General features: G+C 37.9%; 1 protein-coding gene across 2 annotated transcripts; it reads left to right on the top strand.

The window, feature by feature from the left end:
• The first annotated feature begins 143 nt into the window (after nucleotides 1-143).
• Nucleotides 144-25,021, top strand: LOC306877182 (uncharacterized protein). Of its 2 annotated transcripts, none has more exons than XM_079428766.1 (28): nucleotides 144-599; nucleotides 7,363-7,446; nucleotides 8,683-8,761; nucleotides 9,063-9,133; nucleotides 9,354-9,554; nucleotides 10,408-10,495; nucleotides 11,604-11,746; nucleotides 11,840-12,052; nucleotides 12,138-12,216; nucleotides 12,291-12,405; nucleotides 12,493-12,575; nucleotides 13,896-13,959; nucleotides 14,522-14,590; nucleotides 15,159-15,299; nucleotides 16,703-16,768; nucleotides 18,292-18,403; nucleotides 18,714-18,785; nucleotides 19,468-19,669; nucleotides 19,740-19,827; nucleotides 20,390-20,507; nucleotides 20,606-20,825; nucleotides 20,913-21,000; nucleotides 21,090-21,173; nucleotides 21,606-21,751; nucleotides 21,865-21,947; nucleotides 22,476-22,555; nucleotides 22,786-22,877; nucleotides 23,289-25,021. In XM_079428766.1, exons 1-28 carry the CDS (start codon nucleotides 573-575, stop codon nucleotides 23,318-23,320), a joined length of 2,940 nt encoding a protein of 979 aa, XP_079284892.1. In that variant the 5' UTR covers nucleotides 144-572; the 3' UTR covers nucleotides 23,321-25,021. The 2 variants fall into 2 exon arrangements, with proteins under 2 accessions (XP_079284892.1, XP_079284891.1); XM_079428765.1 differs by having other exon boundaries at nucleotides 23,192-23,583.
• Nucleotides 25,022-25,342: the final 321 nt, after the last annotated feature.

Raw genomic sequence — 25,342 nt, 5'->3', positions numbered from 1 at the left:
GGTCATCAGTACAGCGCCCACTCTGACTGCGTCTGCCTTTCATCCAGTCTGTCGAAAAGTTGGGTACTGTATTAATATTCATAAACCACGCCTTCGCCATAGTAGGGTCACGAAATTAGCAAGAGGGGAAGCATACAAAAAACGCTGACTTCCTGTATTTTCTTATAACGAATGAATACATTACGCCGAGCATAAGCGAGAGGGATATAATATCTGAAAACGGGATCGCTGTGGATGCCACTGCTGTAAATGCGGATTGTTTACAGCAGCTCTCGCATCCTTTCCTCCCTCCCCTTTTCCTCTTTTCCAGAGCACCGGAGCGCTGGTGGCGAGGCAGCGGCCACAGCAGCTCCCGCTGACCGAAGATAGCGCCTGCAGAGCCGGCCACGGCCGTCACATCACCCCGGGCCCCTGGAGGGTGCGATCCAGAGCAAAGCAGGAAGCAAGCTTTTGATGCCACATCATTGTGCAGCATCATTCTTCCGTGAAGAAAAGCGCACAGCCACTTCTGGATTTGATTAATCTTCACCTCCAGGTCTTTTCAGGAGTTTGGATGTGCAGTTTCACATGATATGGCTGTTCTTAAACTAGTCGACCAGGTAATTGCATACGGTTTTTTAAACGCATGTTTTTGTTTGCAAAATCATCAGTTTATTTGGAGGATGGCATGCTGCTTGGATGAAACTGAAGGATTTGCATACGATTAAATGTCATTTTCAGTGAATTCACAAAATACTTAATGTGATGCTATATGGATATATGGTCTATATATAGTTGCAGCTGAAACTGCATGATGTAGGCTATGTGCAGCATATGTACACCGCATATTAAAAAAATCATGACAGCACATACAAGTGTGTTTTATATGATCATGCCTGTTTCTGCTGTCACGCATTTTGCTTAAACGACATCATAGATCTTGTTGGAAGATTCTTGTTTTCCTGAGAGTCAGAAAAAGCTACTTGTGCAATTTGTGCAAGTCGTGAATCTGATTCTACGCAAATGATTTAGAAGTAGGTGTTTTTCGGTGTATTTTTATTAATATAATGTTTTACCAACACCAGTGTAAGAATGTCTTTTATATTTAAGTGAGCTAAAGTGAGTGTTGTTCTATTTTATTAAGGAAAATGATCTGCTTTCATCTAGAGAGAACAAACTTCCTGCTCTCTGTTGGAGTTTGAGTGATGCTGATGTTGATATGGCTCCTAAATCTAATCTGCACACCATTACAAATTTTTAGAAGAAAACATCCCAAATTCATATCATTATCAGCACACCTAGTCAAATTTCTGTTTTAACTGACTAGTATAAGTTGCATACCAACATATGTTTGAGCTCCACCCAGTTAAAGCTAGAAAGTCAAGTTCCTTTTCTCACAAACATTACTGTTGTTCACCTATTTGACAGTAACTTAGTAGTTTAGTTTCACACTAAGCTTTTGTGTTTGCAAATGTACTAGTATTTGTAGTTAGTAAAAGACTGAATTCATTGTAATCTGATTTTCATTGGTGATATTTTGAATGTTACTACTATACTTCACAAACTTGAAATGATATGTTACATCTATTGATACTAGTCACCTCCACTAATAATTAGTTTTTCGTGTGACATTTGCTGGGCACACAGTGAGAGTGTTTAGTTAGTTTCATTAGAGTAGACCTGTATTTCCCTATTGGTCATGTGATGCACTCATATCTAGACACTATTGCAAATGTTCTAGGAAGTTGTCCTTGCAACAAGTAACTCAGGGGCCCCATGGACTTCATGTCAGGGTCGAGAAGATTTTTCAGCTGTGAAACCGTAGAGACTAAAAAGTCTGTGCTAAATCTTTGCACACTAAATGGTTGAAGTAATGTTTCTTATTCAAACAAGTGCAGCCATCGACAACTTTGTGTTGTTGATTGCCACAGAAAATGCCAACTCCTAAATTTGTAATAACAAACAAAAAAATGTGTGTACAGTAATGCATTTGCAAAAAGGGCAAGAGATTCCAGAGGGCTTAAAAGAAGTGTGCAGCTCATATCTTTAATAGAGCACTTTAATTAATTTGTTCATAGAAAATGTGTGTACACAAATACACTTAAGATATAAATCAAGTATATTAAATTTTTTACATTTACTGAACTAAATAATATTTCTAAAGACTGCTCCAAAATGTCATTAATTGCAGTAATTTTATTTATTTAGTGTTTCCTCAATTTATTCTGTGTCCTAATAATTTTCTACGATAAAAATATTTATGGGAAAAAGTTCATCTTAGATATGCTGTCAACTTAATAAAAAGTAAATATTTAACTGAAATATTTTTAACCATTTGTTTTGGTATAATGATGATATAAAGGCCAGTTATTTAATTTTTAGAAAGGAAACTATTAATTTATTTAGCCATTTTAATAATATTAAATGGTTATTTTCCTTACTCAGTAAAAATGTATTTTTTTATATAAAATATGCAGCTGCCTTCAGTGACGTCCCACACAAGGGGATCATCCCGTTTGAGCGTCCTTAGCATCAGAAAGTTTGTACTATTGATCAATATCAATCTTTAGTGGTGGGACTACTGTTCTAAGTGGATGTACTTTGTGCTTCAGGTATACCGAAATAATTTATTGAAGTGAGTGGAAGTGAAGTTTTTCTCTGTCATGACAGGAGCTGAAAGATTGGATAATACTTTAACACATATTTCAATTTTACATTCATTCATTTAGCAGACACTTTTATCCAAAGCAGCCTACAAATGAGGAACATCACAAGCATATACTGTTGTAAACTCATGTGGCAATGAAAACAGTTTGTATTTTAATGTTTATCCTGAAGCAGTGTCTTGCCACTTAGACTTCCATTTAAAGTGCATTAATGTAAACCCATGTCTTGTTTGTTTTTACAGACCAAGGCACAAGTTGAAATAATTTTTTGTGTGGTATTTAACACCATGCCCCAAAATTTTTACTTGCATTAATCCCAGGACATTTATTTTGTAGAAGTTAATATGTGACACTAGGTGTTCTGAGTGCAGTAATGTTTACGGTCATTTTGGTCTTGTGTACAGTTTGATTTCCATACTTTGCCCCAAAGCGGAAAGGAACAGGAAGTTGTTGAATCTCAGCATTCCCCTCTCATGCTTTTTCATAGTCTCGGAGGGTTACATGACACAAGTTCAGAGCACACGAGAGGGAGGAAATAGAGGACAGTGTGTTTACGGCTTACACATCAGTCATCGTAAGACTTTAGATACTTATTCAATTCATAACAGTGTTAGTTTTTTACACTTTTTATATTTTTACCCTTCAGAAAACAAAGCTTAGATTCTTTAATTTTAGATTTTACCCAGAAGAGTGTTTAAGGGCTTTCTGTTTTATTAAAGACATACAACTTCAAACCCAACATAACCCCTGAATCAGATGATTTGCAGAATGTAAGTCGTGTAGCGTTGAGATGTAATGGCAACAGATCTTTTCTTCAATATTGTGATTGACATCTGAGCTAAAAAGTTTTGCTTCTATTCATTGGTTGATGTTTGGATGGAAGCAGATCTGGATGTGAATTTGCAGTCAATTGTAAGAAAGGGGATGTTTGAGTGGACTAAATGTTTGGAGAAGTCTGTAGCTTCACCAGAAGATCAAGTCTTGATTACATTTTACAAGGTCAAAAAACATTTAAAAAATAAAACCTTCACATGGGCAAATTTCCATTTCATGCTGATTTTAAAAATCAGGGGAAAAGTGCTGTCACAAGGAACTATAGTTTTGAGTTTCGCAGTTCATTTCTTGTGCGACATCAGCAGTTCCTCATTTTAGACCCATGATTCTTAAGGAGTCAGTCTGCTTTGTTTTGAAGAAGAGCCTGCAGTGCTCCAGTTGTCAAAAGTGAAGAAACCCCAGCCCTTATTGGCTAAGAAGAAAGTTTGGCTCACTTCTATTGGCCGTAGTGATAGACAAGGGGACGGGGAGTTGGGGGGAGGAGGTCGTGTAGCCTAATGCATGTCAACAATGGCTTCAGTGTTTGAGAGTTTGGCTTTGGCATGGAGCGGCGCTGGGAGGTCGGGGAATGTCCTCATTTGTGATGAGCTGCGTCCAGATCCCTGCTTGTGCCAGCGCTCAACAATCTCGTCCCCAAGCTTTGCGGTGCCATAACACAGACAGCACTGTTGTCACCAGCTGTTGTGTTCTCTTTCCAGTGAGAGAAGAGCTGTGTGGTTGTGCATGCGATCAAGACAGGGGCAATATCTCATAGTCGAGAGAATTCAACATTGTATCCTCATAGATTCAGTGTTCTCATAAAAGAGCTCAACCAGGATGGCCCAGTGGCCCAGTGCCAGTGTGAGAGTTTTTAGGGCCAGTTCTGTGTTATTTTACATTCCTGTTCTTGTGCATGTGATTTGTATTTGCCTTGCAAATGTAAACATTTGGTTTTCTATTAATTTATTGAATGTTGTTTTTGTTGCAAGTTCTGCTGATTTAAACGTGTCACCAAGAGAAGGATTCCTGGGGGTCTACAGGTGAATTAATTATTGAAAATAATTTTAATATGATATCCCCTAAGAATAGCCTAGAATGTGCTCAGATGTTTCACCTTGGACTTGTTTCTTCTCAAATGTCTTGAGAGAAATAAACTTTCTCCCTTTGACCAACAGAAAGCTGCTTTGTTTGAAAGTGTTTCATACAACACTACACCGTTGACAATAGCGATATTTTTATGCAACAAGTCACCGAACTCTCTGTGATTGTTTGATCGCACCTGAAGCATACAAGGCAAAAAGATTTGTTTCACATTGCTAAAATAATTTGGTAAAATGTTTGAGGTCATAAATATCTGACAATTGTATATTTATCTGACGAGCTTGTCTTGATCTTGAGTCTCTAGTAGGACTGGGCAATATAGCCAAAATATTATCACAATCATTTTTTTTTATATCAGTCGGTATTGATAATGTTCACGATAAATGTCAATGTTTATTTCTTTCAAGATTAAAGCCATATTTTTGCTCCAAAGTGAAAGTTGTAGAGACCAGACCATAAATTTTCCTTAAAAAAAGAAATATCTTAATAGAAAAATGTATTTCTTAGTTTCTGCATGTTCTAATGAGTGATATTAATCTGAGATAACAGTTTGAACTTTGAGGCAATCAGATAAACAGTCTGTGTGACGCGGTTAAAATAACTAGCACTCTTTCGTTCTGCCGTTGGTGCATAAACATAATCAAACATTGATCGACCTCTTGTTATTGTTTTATCGTAGAAAATTATATCGCGATAATTATTGTTATCGATTTATCGCCCAGCCCTAATTTCTAGGGGATGCACATGAGATTACTGAAACAAGCAGGAGACTTGAGCAAAAGATACCAATGCCATTTGCTCTCCATTTAATTTCATTGCTGTATAGAAGAAACAATTGAGATAGTAAAGAGGTCTCATTTATGATATATGATATGGTGAGATGCATGAAAAGAAAAATTCATGAAATTGTTCAGCCGTTGGTTCTTTTAGAGAGCTGAGTAACTTGAAATGACTAACAAAAATGAATGATGGCTTGTGGCGAATTGGCACAGCAGAGATAGTTTTTTATGGATGATGAAATGAGTTTGAAGTGAGTGGGTGTGAGATGGCCTGCTTCTACAGCTGAAAATAGAGCAGATCTCAACAACGCATCTCCTGTTTTCTCTACACAGAGAGTTTGTTTGTATGTGTGCATAAAGAGATAGTCACAGTGAAAGAAGCTGTTCTTAGAAACATATTTTGAAATGTTGGAAAAATGTATTCATATTTTTCATAAAACTTGAACATTTCTTCACAAAAAAGCCATAGTGTGACTCTTTTATAGCTATAAATTCATATGGGGTTTACAAAGTATGCTGATATACCGGTAAGATGTTAAAAGTCCATCGCTGTCTTTACAATCTCTGTCCTTACTGTTGAACCCTGTGTGTTCATTTGCATGATGGCCTGCCTGCATGTGTTCTGTTGTATAGAGGAAGTGAAAATGCTTTCCACGCTTCCTCTGTGTCGCTTCTGAGAAGGTGAGAAAGAGCAACAGGAAGTGAGATGTGGGGGTTATTGCAGATAGAGACACTGGAAGTTTAGATGCTGCCAAGTTTGGCTCAAACCACCTCTGTGTTGTTATGCTTCTCTAATCCCACGCATGTGTCGGATTGTCATGGTTTTCAATGCGCTGCCATATAAATATACGAAGCTTGGCATTTGAATTTCAGAAAATATCTGGCAAAATACAGTTTATGTATTTGCCATTAATTAAGTCTTTAGTTGCTGCATAAACAAGGACTGAAGATGATAATTACATAGAAGAAACATGACTTTAATGACCACAGTGTGTGGTGCAAACTGCAAAGCTTCCTTGGGGCTCCTTGGGCCTCGATTTGGCCTCCCTGTAATGACGCCATTTCATGGAAATGGTGAAGGCTGTGTGGTTTTGCAGCCTAGTTGTCTGGTTGTCTGATTTGTGCTGAGAAACTGATTCAAGAACTGATCATTTGAATGACAAAATTATTCCAAAGATATGAAGCATACATAAAGTTTATGTCAGCACGAGGATAATCTAGGTTCTTGTAGCTCTGTATACTTTCTGATGAAAATGTGGCACTTGCCTTTTGTATAATTTGCCGCCACACTGCTATGGTGGTTGCCAGGACGTTGTTGTATGGTTCCAAAAGTGTTCTGTGTGGTTTTTTGTACGTTCCTATGCGGTTTCTAGGGTGTTAATCGGTGGTTTCTTGGGTGTTCTGGGTGGGTGCTAACATATTTTGGATTTGTTCAAATCTGTTACCCTAAAGGTGCAGTCCCATTAGAGAAAGAAAGTTCCGTTATCTGTAGTGTAGCAATTTATGAAGCACAGCCCACACAGAAGTGACTTTACCAACCTGAACCTGGGTAAATCTTTTGCTCCCGATTACAAGAATTTCTGCAGAAATGACTGGATTTTGTCCATGAAAATATGCTGAACAACAGTAAATGTGTCCACACCATAAAGTAACGGTATGTACTGTAGTTTTGTGCGTTTTTGCAACTTTGGAGCCCCCTACGGTTAAGTGAATGGATTTTACTGTCGTAATTACAGTCGATAGCTGTACATTAGCATTTGTTGCTACTGTAAAGCAATCCACCCTTTTCGCATAATTTCGTACCTGCTCACTAAATTTACATAACACCCAGAACAGACGTTTGAGGAAGAGTGTGGGAAAAAAAACAAAAGCCATTCACCTTATCAGAAGTTAGTGTACTATCAGAATGATATTGAAACTTAAAAATCTCACATACAGTTGCTTTAAGTAGGGGCACCGGTGCATTATTGATGCTTCATGCTTTTCCTTAATACCATGTTTAAATAATCTCTTGTTTTTCACAGCCACCCATCGTCCAAGCCATCTTTAATGGAGACCCCGATGAGATTCGTGTGCTCATATGTAAATCAGAAGATGTCAATGCACTGGTATGGAGCAGTTTCTTTTATTCTTCTTCTCACACGACTATATTTCATCTCTTTGTTTCTTGCTTCACAATAGTCGAGGAATCCCATGGACAACAGCCAGAGATTTATATACATTTGTTTCAGTAAAGGCAACAGGACACAAAACAGTTTTCAGGGCCATTCTTCTTCCAGAATATTTATTTATTCTACTTGTCTCACTGTGTCCGCCCTAATGGCTCCAGCAAGAATTAGCTTGCTGTCTGAATGTTTTATATAGAGCCGCTGGTCATAGTCATGATTTCAGGCTGCATGTGCAAACAGGTTCAGACAATGGACACGTTGAGATGTCACCACTGCAAATGTGTTAGCACATTAGTACACACTGACATCTCCATCAGTTATTGTAAAGAGCCACTCAATGCTCCTTTGTTGTGGATCGCTGGCAATGATGGGCAATCAGCATATTGCATTCAGAAGTGACCATGTCTATGACCAAGTCTTTGCAAAAACTTTGCAGTCCACAATGGGACTTTAGAAAATTTTGAAGGTTTTGGTGTTTAAAAATAATGGAATGTACTGTAAAGACCACATTAAATGGTTTGACAGACAATTGTCTTTCTAGTGTTGATGTAGCCTATTTCCTATTAAAACAGGAAGTTGGGGTGAAGCATATCGAAGAGCTCATCCTTTTTTTTTAATTAGCCAATAGGCTTTTGTTTATGCCACAGCTGTCAAAATATGATTCGTTACTTGTTCTTGTTGGGTTGCTGTAGGACATTTTCTCCATTTTTGGATACATTTTGTTTTTACACCTCTAAGTCCAAGATAGACCTTTGTCTGTCATCTGTAAGAATTTATTTGAATGAAATTAATACTTTTATTTATTAAGGATGCATTAAAATGATCAAATGTTACAGAAGAGATATTTATAACGTTACAAAATATATCTATTTAAAAGAAATGCTGCTCTTTTAAACTTCAAAATTACCTATCACTTAACATAAGAAATGTTTCTTGAGCATAAAATCAGCATATTAGAATGATTTCCGAAGGATCATGTGACACTGAAGCTGAAAATTCAACTTTTGCATCACAGGAATAAATTGTATTTTGAATCAACTCTGCTTGCCAACTTTTAAGTTTATACTAGCATATAGATGGGTTCAAAACTAATAGACATGAATTGATTTAATTCTTTAACTATCTTTCCATCCTCTCTGTCCATGTGTCTGACTGTCTTTTTTCATTCTCTCTCAGGACGCTGAGAAGCGAGCTCCCCTTCATGCAGCAGCCTTCCTCGGAGATGCTGAGATCACAGAGCTCCTCATTGTGTCAGGTAGAGCTGCTCACTTCCTTCCCACCTCCCTTCCATAGTACCTTTACAGCATCTCATATAAAATAAATGCATGTTCAAAACCCAGTCCATTAAAGGTATAGTTAAACCAAAAAGAAATATTCTGTTATCATTTATGGATGTCATTCCAAATCCATGTGTTTTTTATTTGTCATGGAATGTAAAGGATGGTTTTAGTAAATGATGACAGAATTTTCATTTTTGGGTGGACTACTCCTTTACAAATACAGCATATAGAGCCCTAAATTTATTAAGGTTATTATTTTTTGACGTTTCTTCCTAGGGGCACGGGTCAATGCCAAAGACAGCATGTGGTTGACTCCACTCCACAGGGCAGTGGCATCACGTAGCGAGGTAGGATTAGTTGTTAAACACGCACTCACTTTTGAATAAGACAGGTGTTGTGTAATGTTGTCACACAGCTGGATGCCTTTAAAACAATGCTAATCATATGCAGCAGCTCCTGTGTGATTATAATAGGATTTTTCCAACACTGGATGCTGATTGGTCAATCGTATCCCAGCTGGCCTGAAGTACACTATATAGTTTGTTGTTTTGCTTTGTACACATCTAGGAGGCCGTTCGCGTGTTGATCCGTCATTCTGCCGATGTTAACGCACGGGATAAGAACTGGCAGACTCCGTTGCATGTCGCTGCCGCCAATAAGGCCCTGCGCTGTGCTGAGGTCATCATCCCGCTCCTGAGCAGCGTCAACGTTTCAGATCGCGGGGGACGCACCGCCCTGCACCACGCTGCCCTTAATGGGCACACAGAGGTACTGCAAGTTGAAATCAAACGTTTTTACTTGGCACATAGCAATACTACAGAGCCCCACATGCAGGAAAAATATATATATTGTGGCCACAAATAAAAAAATACAATTATATTATTTATTAATGTGTTTAGTTAAATCATAGCCACAGATTAAAAATGAATTCTCTCGTTGTAGTAAATTGTTGCCATGCTTTACTAATTTGTTTCTTCATTTTAGTAAATCGTGGCCACATTGTCCTAACTCATTCTCTGGTTTTGATTTAATGAAAATAAGGGAACAAATTAGTAAAGAAAAAAAAAAGCCACAATTTGATTATTTGCGGGAATTAATTTTTCATTTGTGTTCATGATTTATATAAAACAGAGGGCGTATAGTAAATTGTGACCACAGTTGAACTAAAATTAGGGGGAAAAATAATAAAACAAGGGAACAAATTATTGATTCTTTAGAGCAAATTATGAAGTCGTGGCTACAATAAATATATTTTTGCCTCCATGTCATGTGCAGGGATCTGATCATATTTTATTTCACTGCAGTTTAGTGCAATAAGTGTTGCAAGTTCAAAGACTGAGACAATGATGGATTTATATACAAATGAACATGCCCACTGATACAGACTTAATTTTGCTGCATTGCATTGTCAACATAGCTTGAAATTTGCAGAATGCAGAATGGTTTTGAAAGTCATTGTATAAACTGACACAAATATGATGAAGCACACAATAAGCGCTTCAGGAGACCTGTAATTACTGATGCGTTATTGACTCATGCTTTACTGCCTATTGAGACGAATACAAGCATTCTCTCATCTCTTTCTTATCACTGTTATTCACTTTCCACACTCTCTCTTCAGATGGTTAGTCTTCTCCTGGCCAAGGGTGCCAATATCAATGCCTTTGACAAGAAAGACTGCCGTGCACTGCACTGGGCGGCATATATGGGTGAGGCAACAATCCTATAAAATCTGTGACCAGTATGTCTTTACCAGTGAAACACAAAAGGAGTTGTTCACCCTGCTTCCATTTCAATACAAAAAATAGTTACTAGGGCCTGCCAAGCTCCAAAAAGTACGTAAATTACCAAGTAGTCCATACTAATTTGGATGTACAATATGTAAAGTCTGCTGGAATTTTGTAATTATTATTTTGATGATGTGCAAGTTTAAATGATCAACTATGGCACTCACTTTGCAAAAACACACCCTGAGAGTGAGAAAGATATTTAGTGTTTTGTTACTGAACGAATCTGGGTTTTTAAACGAATAATCTGAGTGCATAACCCATTCATAAAGACAGCCATATGCTTCATTTTTAAATGAATCATCTTTTTTTAAATAAATCATTTTAATGAATGATTCACTGATATCTATATGCCATCTCTGCAGTGCAAAAATAGATTTTGTTAGTCTTGGTTAAATTTGATTGGTAACAGCCTATAGTATCTTATTATTCTAATTACATTTGTTGATTAAATGTAAAAATTTGACATGAAAGATGATGCCTTAATTTAATAAGGTTTGAAATAAATGGCTCCTATAAAGACGAAAATCCTGCTGGAAATAATTTCCACCACTTCTGAACAGAATATGAAAATATATGATAACTCTTTGGGAGTTAGTTGTCCACAACAGGCCTAAACAAATTACCAGCAAAAAAACTTACATTTAGATATCAATATTTGGCAATATCGTACACCTTTAAGTGCGATATACCAAGTCTTCTAAAGACATTTGCACTTTTGTATTGTTTTTTCCTCACTCAGAACTATCATATCGCTTCAGAAAACTCATGCTGAGACTTATGTTAAGTCAAATTGAATAGTTCTATGGAGCTTTTATGATGCTTTTTTATTTTTTATGGAGCTTGATAGACAGTGGACACGTGCTAATTTTGTTTTCTAGACAAGTCAATATTCTGGAAAACTGTTCTACAGAAATGAGTCATATGGGTTTGAAACAACATGAGGGAGAGTAACTAATAACATCATTTTCCTTTTGAGGTAAACTATTTATGTTTATGTGTTCGTGAGCTTCTCTCTATACTCCTGCAGGTCACTTAGAAGTAGTGTGTTTACTGGTGAGTCAAGGGGCCGAGATCAGCTGCAAGGACAAGAGAGGATACGCACCTCTACACGCTGCTGCTTCCAACGGTCAGATCACTGTGGTCAAACACCTGCTCAGTCTGGCCGTAGAGGTACCTAGGATGCAAATATATACATATAGAGAAGGGAGCATAGGAAAAACATCTAGTTTGAGCTTGCTATTATATCATATGCTTTACTCATAGATAGATGAAGCCAATGCCTTTGGGAACACAGCGCTGCATGTGGCCTGCTTTAATGGACAAGATGCCGTAGTCAGTGAGCTGATCAATTACGGTGCTAATGTCAGTCAGCCGAATAACAAGGGCTTCACACCTCTGCACTTTGCTGCTGCGTCCACTCACGGTGCCCTGTGTCTGGAGTTCCTGGTCAACAGCGGAGCTGAGGTCAATGTCCAGGTATGTCCATCTAGGACAAAATATTGACAGACAGTGCAGATCCTGTGTGCTTTATGCTACTAAACATTTCCTGATGTTTCCTCAGAGTCGTGATGGGAAAAGCCCTCTTCATCTGACGGCAGTTCATGGACGATTCACACGCTCCCAGACACTCATCCAAAACGGTAAAGCTGTTTTTAGACTGCTTAAAGCCTACTGTTTTTCATGTAGATTGAAAGTACAAGTGTTTCTGATACAGGTGGTGAGATTGACTGTGTTGATAAGGATGGAAACACTCCGCTGCATGTCGCTGCTCGATACGGCCATGAACTTTTAATAAACACGCTAATCACAAGTGGAGCTGACTGCACCAGGTTTGACTCTGTCATTGGATTTTTATTGAATATCTTGGTAAATCATCATTACTTGTTGTTTCTGATATGCTCTTTCTTTCTCTGCAGAAGAGGAGTGCATGGCATGTTTCCTTTGCATCTGGCTGCTCTGAATGCTCATGCAGACTGCTGCCGGAAGCTTCTCTCCTCAGGTACAGACTACACCACCGAATCAAGCTACAGTTGCACTACCTTAATATAACATTGAAGACCTGGTTGAGACCATTTTTGGTGAAATTCAAAAACAGGATGACATAGCGCTCATGCAGAATACACTAGATTGAATATGTCTCTGGATGTTTCATAAACGCATTGCTTTTACTTCTCATTATTTCCAGTTCTTTCTATAGTACCCTGTCAATAAAATGGTCAATTCTTCCTTAATAAAAGTATAAATCCTTGCTGAGTAAAAGTATTAATTAAATACAAAAATCATGCTGAGCCCAAACTTTTGACTGGTAGTGTATGTTTAAATTATTTTCTGACCTCCAGAGATGTGTCCACAGGGTGTTTGTTGGAAAATGTCAGATTTCATTTCTTTGACTACAAATCACACTGGGTGTGGGATACTTTGAGCTCTCATTGCTCTCAAGTCCATTTCCCTTAGAAAGCTTTCACATCCACACACTGGGTAATTTGACATGACATGTTGTGTAAATCAACAGTTCCTGACCTTACTGATTCTCTTGTGTCTAAATGGGAGAAAATCCCTGCAGCCATGTTCCATCATCTAGTGAAAAACCTTCCCAGAAATCAGGAACTTGTTACAACAACAAAAGAAAAACAAACTCCCTATAGATGCCCATGGTTTTGAAATGAAATATTCAGTAAGCACTTGGTATGGTCCACATACTTTTGGTTGTTGTCTGTGTTGATATGAGGAGGGGACAAAGTACTGAACAATGAGATGCCCCTCAAGTTGATGTGACTCAGACAACCTATCTCTTCATAAATTACTATTTCATAAATTGCTGTTTATGTTGAAGGAATACTTTGCCACTCTTCCTTCTGTAATTACTAATTAGGTTAACTTATGAGTTATAGATCTTTATTCTCTGAATTGATGGGCATGAATTTTCCTCATGTCTCTTTGCTTAGGTCTGGCATGCCCTTATATCTGTGTGCTTTCTTAACTCTGACTCTTGATTGTTGGTTTGTTGTATTAGAATATAGATGCTACATGTGCGTTTTCACCTTTGTTAGAACGATGTGTGTTTGTCTTGTCTATCCTATGTGCACTGTCTTTGTTTATCCTGAACTAACATCTTTTCTCTCTGTCTCTTTTTTGGACTCCTTTCCCCCATGTCATTCTTTCCCCTCCCGCCGTCTGATACTGTGGCTGTCTGCGTTTGGGTGTGGGGGCACTTTCCTCTTCCATGCACTGCATCCTTCCTTCCCATCCTTCCATTCCTCTACAGGACGGAGATATAGCATAATGTGCCCTCTCAGTAATGACTCAGTCCTGTCTGCAGGCTTCCAAATCGATACGCCAGACAACCTGGGGAGGACGTGTCTGCATGCCGCAGCTGCGGGCGGGTGAGTTAGTCTGTCTTGCAGATCTGGATTTTGCCTGTTGGATGGCATGAAAAATTTGTGCTAGTGTTTGCTTACTCTTCAAAAATGTATTTCAGAAATGCAAAAAATCTCCTATAAAATCAAACAAAAAATACGTAGCTTAGCTGAAATCACACTTAAAAACAGTAAATTTCATGTGTGCATACACACTGTAGAGATATCGATGCATAGTTATTACCAATAAGGCGATTGGACCTTTCAACTGAATTGTGGGGCATCTTTTTCTATAGCCGCCAGATTCAATATTGCGATTCTATTTTTATTTATTTTTTCACAAGTGGTCTGTCTATCTACACATTCTGTTTCTGATTGGACCTTTTGTATCTGCTGTTATATCATGTGGAATGTGATACAAAATTTAGAAGTCAGTAAGTTATATATACCCAAATATAATACACATTTATGTATGAATACAACACAAAAACTAATGGCTGCCTAATTGACTACCTTATCATCCATTGTTCAGACAAATACCAGTATTTTCAAACCTGTTGTCTGTCTCCTCTCTCAATCTCTCTGTCAGTAATGTGGAATGTGTGAAGCTATTACTCAGCAGTGGAGCCGATCATAACCGCAGGGACAAACATGGAAGGTGAGTTTTTGTTTTGGTAAATGCAAGACATGTACATCAGGATAATTCTCTAAAACGTCTACATAGACAGTATACATATCAGTGCATTCAGGAGCAGTGAGTGAATTTGTCTAAAATCACAAATTTTCTTTAAATGTTTTCGACATGTTATCAACAGTCAAAGTCAAAATAATGTTTTAATTGTTAAGCTTTTTAAAATGCTGGCTAAACTTTATCATGATTTTGCTGTATAGTAACATTTCAACCACATATATTCAGATTTCATTGTATTTTTATATTGATAATTTCTAAATAATTTATTAATATAAATAATATTCATTGTCATATATTATAAATTTCGTTATGTCTCTTTAAAAATTAAATACATTTCATTAAAACTTGTATTTTGTGCTAAATTTAACTGAAATTTCAAGTTTTAGACATTTTCTCAGTTGTTTTAGAATCACAGAGTTGTCATCACTGCACACATTAAGTGAAGTGATTCTTACTGTACTAATTAGTTTATACTCTGAAACTGAAACTTTCTTACATTTTTTTCAAATACCACCCACCCCCCCTTTGTTGACAGGACCCCTCTCCACTATGCGGCAGCTAGTCGACACTTTCAGTGCCTGGAGACTTTGGTGTCCTGCGGTACCTGCATTAATGCCACTGACCATTGGGGGCGTTCTGCTGTGCACTACGCTGCTGCTTCTGACCTGGACAGGAGGTATACAACATTTACACTAGGGCTGTACCCTAATAGTCGATGAGAAGAGGCTTGGTCGACTAAAATTTTATTAGTTGCTTAGTCGCAGAAAAAAATCCACAGGAAGTGGCAAAGTCACACAGTCTGTGACGGACAGATCGCTAACGCTCACTGCATGACAGATGGAGGCGCCAGTGCGGTCACTTGCTCTTAAAATATTCCGTCATTTTTGGTCATACAAATAATAGAGTAATACATCCTTTGAATCCATAAAGACTCTACGTTTATTTGTGTGCAACATAACAACAAAACATTGCACTTTTGCAAAATAATGAAAGCAAACGGGATGTGCTTTCTGCCATCTCTGTCTCTGTGAACTTGAGCGTGTCAAAAAAACAAACAAACCGAAATTCTGGGTATACTTGCCTTACAGACATGAAAAGTACATCTGTAGAGAACGAAATGTCTACTTTCAAATGATCAATTCAAATGAAAAACAAATATTCTCAGATTATGTAATCTGTATGAAACACTTAAAATGAACGACTACTAGTCGACCAGAAAAATCTTTAGTTGAGGGCAGCCCTAATTTACACAAACAGCCATTCTTCCTCCATTCTTTATAAAGTTTTAAGATTCAGTACAAAAGTGGATTTGTCCCTCTGTTTGCAAAAATAAACATTACATTGTTTAACAGACTTATATTGAAGCAGGGGTTCCACTGGAAAACTGCAGCTCATAAGTCTAAGCAATCCTTCACCCTAATCGTACTTTTAGCGGTGGGACGGTGGAGTAAAAACTCCACTATCCATTCCCCACATGAGTAGTTTATAGTGCAGAATTGGAGCTAGTTGTGGCCAAACAACATGTAATTGACCGTTGTAAATGCATGTCTAACCCAATTAAGTGATGTAGACACAGGCAGCTGTAGTCCTACAGCAGGTGAAATCGAGTGCAGTGCCAGTCCCCATCTCCAGAGACTGTTAGCAGCTACACTAACACATATATCTGTGTTACCATGGCAACCACAGGCTATTTTTAAGTCTCCTGTCATTGGGTTAGTTTATGTGCAAAGACAAGGGGTTGACGTCAACTTGATATGGCATACGGAAACACCTTTTTGCTTAGCTTAATTAGATTACCTGCCAGAATTCACCAGCAGAGAGAATTTTGTGAATGAGTAATGAGATGGTAAACGTAATAAAAAAATGTTATAAGATACCACAGACTTATTGCATAATACATATATTATGAATAAACTATTGATTTATATAAATATTTACTCATATATTATTATTAATTACAAAATATAATATTAATTACAAAATATTCAATTAATGAGAATAAAACAATTTTTTACAACTTTGTTTTTTTATTAATTGTTAAGAGTTATTGTTGAGTAAGAAGCCTCTGCTTCTCTGCAGGCGGCGTGTGGTCCTGGAACCAGAGAGTGATGGAGTTCAAGCTGAGAGGGAGAAGGAGGCAGCTCTGTGAGTTCTCTGGAGTTGAAGAGCAGAATGGCCCACGTCTGCTCAGCCTCAATTCTGTGTCCCCCTCCTTGTCTCACCGTCACTCGTGCTGTTTACATGTGTGCTGCTCTGATGTCAAAACTTTAGTTGTTTGTGTCTGCGTGCGTCTGTAACTTCATCATTTCATGTCTGGAACACATATAGTATATATTTTGAAAATATGCACATTTATTTACATGTATTTATTTATATTCATATAATTTATAAATATATTTAATATATAAACATAACATATTTTTCTGAAATATATACGTGCATGTGAGAGTATTATATATACATAATAAATATACACAGTACACACATATACAGTCCTGTTTTTTTACCTTTTTTGCATATTTGTCACATTTAAAAGATTCAGATCATCAAACTAATTTTAATATTACACAAAGATAATGCAGGTTAAACAAAATGCCGTTTTTAAATGATGATTTCATTTATTAAGGGAAAAAAGCTGTCCAAACCTGCCTGGCCCTTCATGAAAAATTAATTGCCCCTCCTGTTAAATCATGAAAGAACTGATTAACCACATTATTTTAGAAAGCCGAGTTAAATTTCACTAACCAAACCCAGGCCTGATTACTGCCAGACCTGTTGAATCAAGAAATCACTTAATAATCTGAAATAATCTGTTTACTGATGAGAAAAAAGTTCAACTTTTTGGAAGGTGCGTGTCTCGTTACATCTGGCGTAAAACCAACACAGCATTTCAAAAAGAATGTCATACCAAAAGTCAAACATGGTGGTGGTAGTGTGATGGGCTTCTTTGAAGCTTCAGGACATGGACGACTTGCCATAATTGATGGAACCATGAATTCTGCACTCTATCAGAAAATCCTGAAGGAGGATGTCCAGCCGTCAGTTTGTGACCTCAAGCTCAAGCACACTTGGGTTATGCAGCAGGACAATGATCTCAAACACACCAGCAAGTCCACCTCTGAATGGCTGAAGAAAAACAAAATAAAGGTTTTGGAGAGGTCAAATCAAAGTCCGGACTTAAATACAACTGAGATGCTGTGGCATGACCTTAAACAGACCAAAACCTTCCAATGTGGCTGAATTAAAACAATTCCGCAAAGAAGAGTGGGACAAAATTCCTCCACAGCGATGTGAAAGACTCATTGCCAGTTATCGCAAATGCTTGATTGCAGTTGTTGCTGCAAAGGGTGGCACAACCAGTTATTAGATTTAGGGGGCAATTACTTTTTCACGTAGGACCAGGCAGGTTTGTACAGCTTTTTTCCCTAAATGAATGAAATCATCATTTAAGAACTGCATTTTGTATTTACTCGGGTTATCTTTGTGTATTTTTTAAATTTGTTTGATGATCTGAATCTTTTAAGTGTGACAAATATGCAAAAAAAATCTGATTAATCGTTTGACAGCACTAAATTTACATGATTTTTATTTTGCATTTCTTATGGTTTCATTTTTTTTTATTGTATGTGTGTGTTTCATTATTATTTATATTTGTGTGCTGTGCGCAGGTGTCTTGAGTTCCTGTTGCAGAATGGTGCTGCCCCATCACTCAAAGATAAAAAAGGCTACAGTGCTGTTCATTATGCTGCAGCGTACGGCCACAGACACTGTCTGAAACTGGTGAGGACACAAATCTGTCCAGTGAGTGCCTCAGGGCACTTCCTTCATCTGCACTCTACTTTCACAACTATATTAGATTTAAATGTGTAAGCTAACATGCAAATAAATGTAATCCAGTTTGTGCTTTCATTCATGTGTGTTGTAAAATGATATGCTTGCTAATGCCTCCAGTCTGTTCAACCTATTGTATGTCACCAGCTGGGGCAGTGCATGTTTATAGTGCAAGAATGAATGTGTTCTAGTTTAATTCAGAATATCTTTTGATTGCGTTTAATGAGAACAGCTTTAATTCAGATAAATCTGATTTCAGCTTTTGGACAGAGATGAGAACCAACAAGATGAGATGGAGAACAGCCAAACCAGAAGCCCGTTGCATCTGGCTGTGAGTTAAAATTTACACCTTTACCACACCCTAACAGCCAAAAAAACAACATGCTAAAAACAACTTATAACACCTTAACAAGAGAATGTGACCCTGGGCCACAAAGTCAGTCATAAGTCACATGGGTATATTTGTAGCAATAGCCAACAATACATTGTATGGGTCAAAATGATCGATTTGTCTTTTATGCCAAAAATCATTACGATATTAAGTAAAGATCATGTTCCATAAAGATATAACAAAACCAATTTTTTTATTTGTAATATGCATTGCTAAGAACTTAATTTGTACAATTTTAAAGGCGATTTTCCTCAATATTTAGATTTTTTTGCACCCTCAGAATCCAGATTTTCAAATACTTGTATCTCGGCCAAATATTGTCATATCCTAACAACCCATACATCAATGGAAAGCTTATTTATTCTGCCTTCAGCTTTCAGATGTTCTGTATAAATCTCAATTTTAAAAAAATTACCCTTATGATTGGTTTTATAGTCCAGGGTCACATATATCAATTTGTTGGCTACCACCATAGCATCCCGAAGCCAACTTTTGCATAGGAAAGCAGCTTGCATGTTTTTTTTGAAACTCTTACAAGGTTTAATTTCAACAGACAGGCCCTAACCTCAATGATATATGTGATATGTTTTCAGACAGTTGGTCTATATATGCTTGTTTCCAGGCATACCACGGTCACGCACAGGCTCTAGAAGTGCTCTTGGAGGGTCACTGCGAGGTGGATCAGGGGGATGAGGTGGGACGGACTCCACTGGCGCTTGCTGCCCTCAGGGGCCACACTGACTGCGCTCTCACGCTTCTGAACCATGGGGCCTCGCCGAGAAGCAAAGATACTATCCGAGGACGTACACCGATCCACCTTGCAGGTCTGTGTGGTGGAAATTACACAGCTGTGCATTTTTTATGCAGTATTTAATACACTCTTTTTATTTCCAGTAATGAATGGTCATACATCGTGCTTGCGCCTCCTGCTGGAAGACTCTGATAATGCAGATCTGGTAGATACAGCAGACTCTCAGGGACAGTGAGTCACTCATTTAATAACTTTTTTTCTTTCTTTCTTTATAATGCCACAAGGATTTTGGGGTGGAATGAGTGTGTCATGTCTTTTTACTTTTCAACAGTGTTGGTGCTGCAAATTATGGGTAGTGTAGCTTGGCAAGCTGAAATAATTAACTGTAGTCAAATAAAACTTTAAAAAACTAATTTGGCTAAAACGGTTACCCATAAAAATTGCTGACTACATTTAATTGTTTTTTAATTACTATGCAACTAATGAATTTAAAATGCATATGCATTATTTTTCTACAATAAATAAATGTTGAGGATCTCAATTTGTATGCCATAATCAAACATGAACACGCATCATATGAATACTAATAATAAAATAAATCTACTCCCTAATTTATTTAAAATTAATTTTGCCAAAGCTACGAGAAAAAAATCAATCAATAATCTTCCCATAAGTCCATGGGTACATTTAAGCAACAGCTGACTGAAATTAACCATCTAAACACAATTTAGGAGATTCTTGCTCTTGAGAGTGCATTAATGGGTATTTGCTCTATGTGTGTTTGTGTTTGCAGGACCCCTCTAATGCTGGCAGTAATGGGGGGTCATGTGGATGTTGTGTCTCTTCTATTGGAGCGTGAGGCCAGCGTGGACTTGGCTGATCATCAGGGTCTGACTGCTCTGCACCTGGGAGTAAGTTTTCTGATCTTGTCAAATGTATTCAAGTGCAAGATGTACAAGGAATTTTTTTTTTTTTTTTTTTTTTAAAGCTCTCTCTTTCTATCTCTCAGCTCTTGTGTGGACAGGAGGAATGTGTTCAGTCCCTGTTGGAGCTTGAGGCATCCGTGCTGCTGGGGGACTCCAGGGGTCGGACAGCCATCCACCTAGCTGCGGCGAGGGGTCACGCGTCCTGGTTGAGTGAATTGCTCAATATTGCGTGTTCTGAACCCCCGATACCTCCATTACGAGACAACCAGGGATACACACCCTTACACTGGGCCTGTTACTATGGTTGGTTTTAACAGTCTCCATTATGAGTTTAAAAATGTGCTTTTATTTTTCAATAAACTGAATGTAGCTTGTGTGTATGTCTCATAGGTCACGAGGGTTGTGTGGAGGTCCTACTCGAACAAAGAGATTTTCGTCACTTTGATGGGAACCCCTTCACCCCGCTGCATTGTGCTGTGTATGTCTGCTGTGAGATTGTTTTCTGTCTTTTTTGCACTTTTTTTCTTTTCTTTCAACTTGTCTTTCTCTGAATCCTCTGTCCTGCAGGGTCAATGACCATGAGACCTGTGTCAACCTTTTATTAGAAGCCATGGGATCAAAGATTGTAACTTGCAAAGACTCCAAGGGCAGGTTAGTTTGGTATATGTGAAGAGAGAAAACAGTATTAGATGCAATAGAATAGAATAGATTCGCATCTACAGTGTTTCTCAAATTTGAAAAAAATAAACCACCTTTTTAAACTGTGTGAATTGCATTAAATAACAAAAAAGGCAACATTTTTTAAGAAGAATAACACAGATACATTTTTTAAACAATATATTTCTCAAAAAGGTGTTTAGTTTTAATATTTTTAATATATTTATATACTGTTTTATTTATATTCTGTTTGTCAAACTAAGACACATTTGAGAACTTCAGAGGAACTAACTTTAAAATACACCTTTAATAAGATATTCCTGACAATTAAAATGTTTCTAATCAGTTATTTATGTTCATCATTAGCATTGTTTTCAGAGCTATCAGTGAAACAATTTATAAAAAACTGCTGTCCCTCTTTATCAGGACACCTCTCCATGCAGCTGCATTTGCTGGCCACATAGACTGTGTTCAGCTGCTCTTGGCCCATAATGCATCTGTGGACGAGGTTGACCAATCAGGGCGCAGTGCCCTGATTATGGCAGCGGAGAAAGGAAGAGTCGAAGTTGTAGGTTTGTATTCCCCATTTGTTTTTATTTGAATTTTGCCCCTGTTCATTTGTATAAGTATGAAAATGGGCTCAACTGAATGCACTTATGCAAAATGTGGCGTGTGTTTTATACAGAAGCTCTACTTACTAGTGCCAATGTGAACCTCAATCTGACTGACCAGAAGGGTAATACAGCTCTCCATCTAGCCTGCAGTAATGTAAGTATAGCCCATTGCATGCCATGTCCATCAGTCTATATAATAATTTCAGTTTCAGCAGTGGGGCAGTGATCTTTCATAATCATTTTTATAATTTGTTATAATCAAAATGTGTAATTTTGTCAAAATGCCACTAACTGGCGGCAATAGCCTGGGGGATATTTTTTAACAACCATTTTTGGTACCACAAAGAACCATTCAGTCAAAAGTTCTTTAAAGAACCATTTCTTTCTTACCTTTTTTATAATCTGAAGAACCTTCTTTCGCCACAAAGGTTCTTCAGATGTTAATGGTTCTTTATGGAACCATTTAGACCAAAAGGTTCTTCTATGGCATCGTGAAGCACCTTTATTTTTAAGACTGTATGAGTGACTGTAGTCATGGGGTTTTAATACTTCATATAATTGTCAAACAGTAAAATTGTGCCCGATATAAAAACCCACAATTGCAAACAGTATTTTTGAAAATGTATTCGTTTAGGTCTCCTAAAGATGATTTTTCTGTTCTTTCTGCTTGCTCTCTATCCAGGGAATGGAGGAATGTGCATTGCTCATTCTTGGAAAACTTCCAGACTCTGCCCTCGTTGCTACAAACGCTGCACTGCAAACGTGAGTTCCCCTCCACATTACAGTATAGTACATGTTATATTTACATTTATGCATTTGGTAGATGCTTTTATCCAAAGCAACATGCATTGCTTTGCATTTAAGGAATACTTTTTATCAGTTCATGCATTCCCTGGGATTCGAACCCATGCCCTTGACTTTGCTAGGGCCATGCTCTTATACATTATTTAAGAAGCAATTGATGCTCACTTGTTTCTCGTTCGCTTCCTCAGACCTCTTCATTTGGCTGCTCGCAGCGGGATGAAGCAGACAGTGCAAGAGCTGCTCTCTCGTGGGGCCAGTGTTCAAGTACTAGATGAGAATGGTGCGTCTTCCTGAAACTAAAATCTCAGCTTATTTGGTTTACGCAAAGATTGTCAGTGTATGTGCATCTCTCTATCTATCAGCCAAAAGCAGTGGCCGTGTTTCATAGCTTTGACGATGTCATGCGTGTCCACTTTTGCCCCCTGACCATGTGTTTGGCTGTCTGTCTAGCGGGGCACTAATGGAATGCCGCTTTCGTCCATCGCCTCTCCACCATTGTCCCTTTGTTCCACTGCTCCATCCCTCCTTTTACCTCTTTCTGCTTTCCTGTCCCCTTTTCTGTCTCTCTCGCTCTTTGGCTGTCTTTCCCCGCAGGTCTCACCCCTGCTCTGGCTTGCGCTCCCAGCAGGGAAGTGGCTGACTGCCTGGCTCTCATTATGGCTACCATGATGCCTTTCTGCTCCCCTTGCAGCTCTGGAGCTCCTTCGCCAGGCGCCCTGCTGAAATCTCTGCCCCACCAGGCCAAGAGCCCCCAAGGCCCCCGCAGTCCAAGGGACCCCTCCGGTCCCTCCAGCGAGGGCACGACCACCGAAAACGACTCGGACTCAGAGACATTTTGACCCCGGCTCCTTCTAGATGCGCCGGTCATAGTTTTCAAAGCACATATTGTCATGAACCTTATAGAAGTTGTACAGATTTTTGATTATGGAGCACAGCCTCTATAACAAGAGAATATGACATATAGCACACATGGTACGCTTTTGTTCTGCCACACTTGTTTGCACAGGAGATTTTTTCGAAAGCCATTTTAATCACTTTAACACAGGTTGATTGATGATGGATTGCCAAATGTTGACTGACTTCTCACACTTGAAGGATGATGATGTAAAGTGTGGAGTGGTGTGTCTTAATCTGTGGACTTTTGAAAGCACAAACCCCGTGGAAGCACAAGGTGAGGTCACCCTCATTTCACCCATGTTGTCACTGTGGGACCAATCAGGAAAAAAGAAATCACATTTTTGGAACAACACGGGAATTGGCGTCACTCTTACCAAACTTACTTAATATTTATTTCTAATTAAAGGCTGGAATACACCACACAACTTTTTCCCAGTTTTTTGCCCGATTCACAGTCTGGACGAGTTGATGCAGTTGCAAAGAGCTGTATTGCAGATTTAAGTTGACAGATTTCACATATTTGCATCATTATGCATCTCCTACGTTTCTAAGTTTGTTGTGTTCGAAATGACTTGAACGTCTAATAGTGTGTGATTATCAGCCATTTGAAAATCTTTTCAGATTTGAAAAGTTGTGTAGTGTATTTCAGTCTTAAGACTAGTTAGACTGAAAGTCTAAAGTCATGAAATCCAGTGTAATGTGAAGAAAAATCCAATGCAATTTCTCCATTTCCAGATCGTACACCAGTTGTACTTTACACATTATATTGTGATGTTGTGACATTATATGTTGTGAATAGAAGGCTCTTAAGATTTATATTGCAAAAAGAGCATTTTTATTCCATTGAGAAAACAATTTCTAGGCCTTGATGGTCTAACTTGCGTCTGACGCTTTTGGAGAGTGACACTTTGCCACTCGGTTCCTTCTCAGACATAGAGACAGTGTTCAAATAATACTTCTATTCAGGTTGAATTTTAGATTCTAGTGAGAGGGCATAGCATGTTATGTGAACCAGGATGTTCTCAAGCCTGTACCGATATTTATTAACATTTAGATAACAATGGTACTACAGTTGTATGCACTTATGTATCGGAGTAAATGGGTGTTTAAAGGAATACTTCATCTGTAAATTATAATTCTGCCATTGTTTACTCATGTCATTGTTTTAAATTGTGGAACACAAAAGTAAAATTATTAAAGAATCTTAATATGGCTCTTTCCATACACCAATACTATGTCTATCAAGCTCCAAAAATGACAAATAAATACCTCCAAAAGAGCTATGTACTGTATTCCAAGTCTTCTGAAATCATACGAAAGCTTTGTATTAGAGGCTAAATTTAAAGCTGTAACCCACTGATAATATTTCCCTTCAGTGAGCTGTTGGTTCTGGATCATTGTGTTAGTGAAATGAACAGAATTGCGAACAAATCAACCAATTCATCACAAAGAACCAGTTCAAAATAATAATTTGTTCACTAATTGGACCTATCAAGTGTTCTGCAGCAGCCAACAGCTCACTGAAGGGAAGTTTATCAGTGAATAAAGACTTAAATTCCTCACACAAAAGTATTAAATTGCTTCAAAAGACTTCTTTTGTGTCCCATGAACAGAAAAACAGCAGCGGTTAAGTAAATACTGACAGAATTGTGAGTTTGGGGTGAACTATTCATTTAAAAAAATGACTCTAGGACTATAATTAACGTTCCCCGTCTTCTTTTTTCTTTCCTTCTGAAATTATTTTAATAATTTGCACTGGTTGAATATCAATCCTTTTCTAAACGGATTTCTAAACATGCTTTTTGGGGATATTAGCAAGAGTGTTTCTTTGCTTTCAATTTTGATTCT

This window comes from Barbus barbus, assembly GCF_936440315.1.
Source record: "Barbus barbus genome assembly, chromosome: 11".
NCBI classification, from domain to species: Eukaryota; Metazoa; Chordata; class Actinopteri; order Cypriniformes; family Cyprinidae; genus Barbus; species Barbus barbus.
Note: the sequence above shows the minus strand (reverse complement) of the source record. Positions and strands in the feature narration are given on the sequence as shown.

Coding starts and splice junctions, on each gene's coding strand:
- LOC306877182 (XM_079428765.1), top strand. CDS start 573: ATGGCTGTTCTTAAACTAGTCGACCAG. Junction 11,747..11,839: donor TGCTCAGTCTGGCCGTAGAG/GTACCTAGGATG, acceptor CTTTACTCATAG/ATAGATGAAGCCAATGCCTT. Junction 12,576..13,895: donor CCGGAAGCTTCTCTCCTCAG/GTACAGACTACA, acceptor TCCTGTCTGCAG/GCTTCCAAATCGATACGCCA.